Consider the following 6,323-nt stretch of genomic DNA (forward strand, 5'->3'; position numbering starts at 1 on the left):
GTTATCCCTCAGAGACACATACGAGATCAGACCATGAAGAACCACACTAAAGAATCTAGATTTTATTCTAAGTGTGGCCAAAACCCATACTTTTAAGCAGAGAACTGCCAAGATTTGACTTAGGTTGTTAGAAGGCCAAGAAGGTACCAACAGGTAAATAATGCAACAAACCCAGCAAAGAGGCTACAGGAACTCAAGCAAAAGAGGGCTGGCTTACAGTAAAGACTGTGGAAACATTAAGTGGACAGATTCAATGTCAGAATTTTGGTGTCAGATAATCTTCACTTTGAGCCCTTTACCATTTACACCCTTGGGTAAGTTACTTATACACTTTGAGTCTCAATTTCCTTACTTAGCAATGCTTGTAAAACTCTATCACATAGAAAATACACAAGTTATTATGATAGTACTTTGGTAACAAAACTCACTTGAAGGAGTTCAAATAAATTGACTTCCTTTTCCCTCACACAAACATTAGTAATGTTTAGCAGGGCTCAATAGCAGTTATATATAAGTACCACATTTTGCTTCATCAAGAGACAAGTTCCTGTTTCTCACAGAACTTACACTAAAACTGCTCATAAGTATACAGGAAGCAAGGTGTTTTTCTCAAATTAATAAAAGTCTAGTTAGCACATTCAATCTGTGTTTTCACACGCATTCTTTTACTTCCTCAATGCACGTGAGAAAAAAGGCTACACGCAGAATCTTTTAGTTAAATTGTGATAAAGATTCTGGTATTACTACCAATTATTTCAATTGTCAATAGCTTTTATTTAGGACTTTAATAAAGGATGGCATTCCTCATTCTTGCAGCACTGGTACGTCAGGAAACCAAGTTACCAAAAGCCCTCTTTGATAAGTACATGGGTTATAAACACTTACCTTTCATTCAGTAGCATTCTCCTTATGTTTAATATTCTTTCAACAAAGGACGAAGTATCCTGAAATTCAGTGTCATATTTACCACTTGGTATTTACTAAGCAGGGGCTACGTGTACTACAATGTGCTAGGCACTATGGGAGAACCAAGGTTAGTGTTACATGGTCCTTACACTCAAGGAGTTTACAATGTAGTTAGGAGATTAGGTATTTACATGAGATAAGGAAGGAATGATGCAGACAAAACTGTAAGTATTAAAAATAAAAAGATCGCTGGGAGCGGTGGGTCACGCCTATAATCCCAGCACTTTGGGAGGCTGAGGCCGGCAGATGACCTGAGGTCAGGAGATCAAGACCATCCTGGCTAACACAGTGAAACCTCTTCTCTACTAAACTACAAAAAATTAGCCAGGCGTGGTGGCAGGTGCCTGTAATCCCAGCTACTGGGGAGGCTGAGGCAGGAGAGTCACTTGAATCTGGGAGGCAGAGGTTGCAGTGAGCGGAGACGGCACCACTGCACTCCAGCCTGGGCAACAAAGCAAGACCCTGTCTCAAAAAATATATATATATATCATTTTCATATGGGGTGGTCAGAAAATGCTTCACAGCTAAGCAGAATTTGAGTTGAACCCTTGAGTACAGAATGTTGATGGAATTTGCTAGGAAGATAGCAAGCACACATGAACTTACATAAGGGCTTTTTTGAAAAAACTTTTTATTCTGAAAAATTTAAACATGTAAAAGTCAACAGAATAATAAACCTCCATGTACTCATCACCCAGCTCCAGTAATGATCAATTCATTACTAATAATTTACATGTCTTATTATATGAGAATCCTAAAGGAGCCCATCTGCATATGCCTTTATATTCTTCACTGATTCCATCCTCAGACAAATCGATAGTGGCACAACAGTCTCCACAGTTTGGTTTTTCCAAAGGTCACAGACAAATAAAAAGCACAAGTCTGTTTAAAAAAATAAAGCGGGGCCGGGCAGAGTTGCTCACGCCTATAATCCCAGCACTTTGGGAGGCCAAAGCAGGCAGATCACTTGGGCTGAGTTCAAGACCAGCAAGGGCAACATGGTGAAACAAAAAAATGCAATAATCAGCCGGGCGTGGTGGGGCACGCCTGTAGTTCCAGCTACTCAGGAAACCGAGGTAGGAGGATCGCTTAAGCCCTGGAGGCGCTGCTGTGACCTTGCCACTGCACTCCAGCCTGCACGACAAAGTGAGACCCCGTCTCAAGGGGAAAAAAAACAAGAGAGATCAATTGCCGGGCATGGAGGCTCACGCCTGTAATCCCAGCATTTTGGGAGGCCAAGGCAGGCAGATTGCTTGAGGTCAGGAGTTCAAGACCAGCCTAGGAACATGGCAAAACCCTCTCTCTAGTAAAAATACAACAACAACAACAACAACAACAACAACTAGCAGATGTGGTTGCGCACATCTGTGGTCCCAGCCACCTGCGGGGGGCTGAGGCAGGAGGATCATCTGAACCTGGGAGGCAGAGGCTGCAGTTAGCAATGAGCTTAGATCGGGCCACTGCATTCCAGCCTGGGCAAAAGAGTGAGACCCCGTCTCTCACACACACACAAAAAGTAATCAACTCTTGATTGTTTGCACAAGCCAACGGAAGAGAGACAAAGATAACTGCAAAATGACGGATAATCCAAAAATCAGTTTACACAGACTACTGGAATACCTTTTCCATACTTATATTTCAATAAGAATGAGTAAAATTATGGGAGAATTCATGTCAAACAAAATAGAGCATCACAAGTGAAGTACTTAAAACATATCACTTGGCCTCCCAAGCCTGTTTCTTCCTCTATAAAATAGGGAAGTATCACCTACCTCAGAAACTTGTGAGAATTAAATGTGTATATGTAATGCCATGTGTATAGCTCCTTATTTTATTAAATTATTAGTCAGCTGACTCAGGAACAACTATTAAATAAGAAGCTGTGGCCGGGCACGGTAGTTCACGCCTGCAATCCCAGCACTTTGGGAAGCCGAGGCGGAGAGATCACAGGGTGAGGAGTTCGACACCAGCCTGGCCAACATGGTGAACCCTCATCTCTACTAAAAATACAAAAAAAGTTGGGCGTGGTGGCACGTGCCTGTAGTCCCAGCTACTCGAGGCGCTGAGGCACATGAATTGCTTGCACCTGGGAAGCGGAGGCTGCAGTGAGCCAAGATGGCGCCACTGCACTCCAGCCTGGGCGACAGAGTGAGACTCGGTCTCAAAAAAAAAAAAAAAAAAAAAGGAAACTGCTCGGTTTCCCCAGTCTCCCCTTATATGCCTCTCAAAAACCTGCTAAAGGTGAGGGGCTAAGCTCCCTGATTTCAAGGAGTTTCTTTGCCTGTAAAGCAAACAGAGCGGACCCTGAGGGAAGTATTTTAGTAGAATAAATGTGTAAACTGTCAAACTTCACAAAGTAATCCCTCCTTAATAGAGCCAACTAATGTCAGAGAGAGGTAGTGTGCGTCCAACCTACCTAGTAAAACATTATCATTTTCCCCATTTCTCGAGCACTGAGTTTTCTATTCTTTCAACCATCCATGGCCTTTGTATAGCACAGTAAAAACAGCAAAGCAGCCATTAGGACTCTCAGGGCCACAGCCATTAGGACCAGAGTATGAGAAGCTCAAGATGAGTAACCACAAGGCATGACAAAAACACCTTTACCTTCATTTCTTACTCTGTCCAGAAGGAAGCTGAAACTATAATCTTGTGTTCCCTATGACCTGCTACTGAAAGGCAGCTCTCTGTCACTCAAAACTATGAAATTAGCTTAAACCTCTTTTCAGAGCACGTGTTCACCAAGATTTTAATTCTTCCTTTAGGGTTACTTTGTCTCTCAGTTACCTTCTTCTTGAGATTGCACATACATCACTGAAGTTCCCTTAAGAATTATCATCTTCAATCCCCAACTCCTTTTCTCTATGTGAAGACACAATGAGTTACTGACTAATAACCTCTAACACTATAAATAATCCACTCAAACTCTTCTACCTAAAACCATTCCTTATTTTCAGGTATTACCCATTTCTTGGATGTTTCTCTAGGATAATTATAATTAATGTAGTAAGATCTGCGGCACTTCACAGTTTGCCAAGTGCTTTCTAAATGTACTTAATCCTTACAGGCTGTGGAAAAGGTAATTCCCTCTATTTTATAGGTAAGGAAAAAGGACCGAAGAACTCACAATCATGTCGTATCAACAAAGCAAGTTGATGGCAAACCGGACCTCCGAAATAGGTCTTCCAACTTCACATGCCATGCTCTTCCCATTCTATTATGCTCTTTTCTACGAAGGGAATGTCTACAGTTCTGTCCCAAACCACACTTGCTTCAAGAGTAATTTCAAACCATTTCTCTAGATTGCAGCCAGGTCCCCCACTCCTACAATCACGCCATTTCTTGCTTCCTCTCTCCAGCTATGACTTCCTTCTCACTACCCGATTTCCACTCTTGATGGAATCTGCCATCATTCCTTCAACCCGTCATCCAAATATCCCACCTCTGCATGCTAAAGACCTCTTACGATCCTTCCCCCAAACTCTGGCACTCCCTTCTCCGGAAATGTAGGTTGTCACCCCATAAACTACACAGTAGCTTCTGGCTTCTCGGCCCTTAATAAACTACATAGTAGCTTCTCGCTTCTCGGCCCTTAACGAGCTACTTACTAACTTTAAAAGCCCCACAGAAATGAACTTAACTTGCAGGTCCTCCACCTCCACACTTGGCCCTGGGCTCCATTCCTCTTAAAATAATAGTACCAACCCTTACAAAGACTCTGCCCATGCCCACCAACAATTCCTAAACAGGTTCTTCAAACAGGCTCCTCTTCCAACCTCTTCACCAGTGGCTCCCCTCCAAGGTTCGCGGACTCTCCCCGCGCAGTTTTCCTCCCCTCACTCCCGGGCCTCTGCCCACCTCACCAACTCTCCCTGCGCTCCCTGTCCCAGAGCTAAGCAGCGGCCCTGCAGCTGTGGCGGCTGTTCCACTCTCCCAACTTAGGAAGTTCTGCCTCTATCACCTGTTCTCAGTGGAGCTTCCTCTCATCCCAGCGGCCCACCTTTGCCCTGGCCTGCCTCTCTCCGCCCTTTGGAGTCCTCCTGCCCAGGAAACACCCCACGAGTCAGTTCCGGGGTGCCGGTCGGATTCAACTTCCCATCCGTGGGATTCCCACCCCCGGGGTCATGCTCCCCTTCTCCATCACCTGCTCCGCCCATAGCCAGATGACATCCGCCGCTGCTGCCTCCTCCTCCATCCCCCTTCTTGGACGCCGGGTCCCCGGCCACTCACCGCCTTCCGCGCGCGCCAGTCGCCCCCTCCGGTGGGGAAGAGGGGGGCGTGCACCCCAACCCGCGCCCCCCCCCCACGACACGCACCTGTTCCTCCTCCTCCTCCCCTCGGCGGGCCGCGCCGGCGCCCCGACCCCCACCCTCGCCGCGCCCCGGCCTCCTGGAGACCCGCACTCACCACGAATAGGTCTGCTCCGCCATGGCGCTGCCTCTCGTGGGCTCCGCTGCAGGCTGTGGCCGGGCCCGGCGGCGGCGGGTTCGCTCGGGCCGTAGCTGAAGGCGCGGCCGGGGTCCGGTGCTTGCTCGCTCGCTGGCTCGCTGGTTGCACGGCGGTCCGGGAAGGCAGCTGGCGGGGAGAGGCCGGGCTCCAAGGCGGCCCCGCTCCCTGGGCCCCGGGGCGGGGCGGGCTCCGCTCTCGGCCTCCCTCACCCGCGGCGGCGGCGGCGGCTCCGCTGCAGCTCCAAACCCAACATGGCGGCGGCGGCGGCGCGGAGAACAAGGGGGCCCCGGGGCGGGCGAACGGCAAGACGGGCCCGTGCTCACTGCGCGCCGGGCCGCGGGAGCGCCGCGCTCGGGCGGCGGCGGCGGCGGCCGGGGGACATGGCCGGCGGGCGGAGGCGGCGGCAGCTGAGGGGGGCGCTAGGCGATGAGGCGAGGCCACTCGATCACACCCGCCGAGGGGAGGAGGGGCGGAGGCGGGGGCGAGCCTTGGCCCCGCGCGGGTCACGTGCCCAAAACACGCTCACGTGACGCGCGCCCCGCCCCTCGAGCCGGGCCCATGCGCGGAGACTTCGGCTAGTGGGTTCTAGGCGGCTGCTGCTCTCGCAGCCCGAGCTGTTGGGCCGCCTCCAGCTGCCTGGTGCCGCCCCCCTTCCCACGCGGAGATGTCGCCTCGGGTACCCTCTTCCGCCCCTTTCCGAGGGGCTGCTGCACCAGCCAATCGGGAACCCCGAGGCGCGTCTGTTGGCTGCCACTCAGCTGTCAACCGTCAGTCAACAGTCTGCTGGCCACAGGCGCCCCAACTGTCAGTCAACCTGTCAGTCAGCAGGCAGAGGGCTGCATTCCTTCGTTCGTATGTTCCTTGGTTCATTCATTCAGGTAGCAAATATTCCAGGCAGCCAACCTTTA

At 49.7% G+C, this 6,323-nt stretch overlaps 1 protein-coding gene across 3 annotated transcripts in view; it reads right to left on the reverse strand.

Moving 5' to 3' along the window:
- The window catches only part of SPPL3 (signal peptide peptidase like 3), a 147,267-nt gene extending 141,380 nt beyond the window's left edge, over positions 1–5,887 (reverse strand). The window contains exon 1 of one of the 3 annotated variants that reach the window (XM_031650824.1): positions 5,111–5,336. In XM_031650824.1, the coding sequence (XP_031506684.1) occupies positions 5,111–5,136 (26 nt within the window). In that variant the 5' untranslated portion in view covers positions 5,137–5,336. Of the gene's footprint in view, positions 1–5,110; positions 5,337–5,373 lie in introns of those variants that run through there. The other 2 variants (XM_009181850.4, XM_031650823.1) reach the window with 2 other exon arrangements.
- Between the last annotated feature and the right edge of the window lie 436 nt (positions 5,888–6,323).

This window comes from Papio anubis, chromosome 9, assembly GCF_008728515.1.
Source record: "Papio anubis isolate 15944 chromosome 9, Panubis1.0, whole genome shotgun sequence".
Taxonomy (NCBI): Eukaryota; Metazoa; Chordata; class Mammalia; order Primates; family Cercopithecidae; genus Papio; species Papio anubis.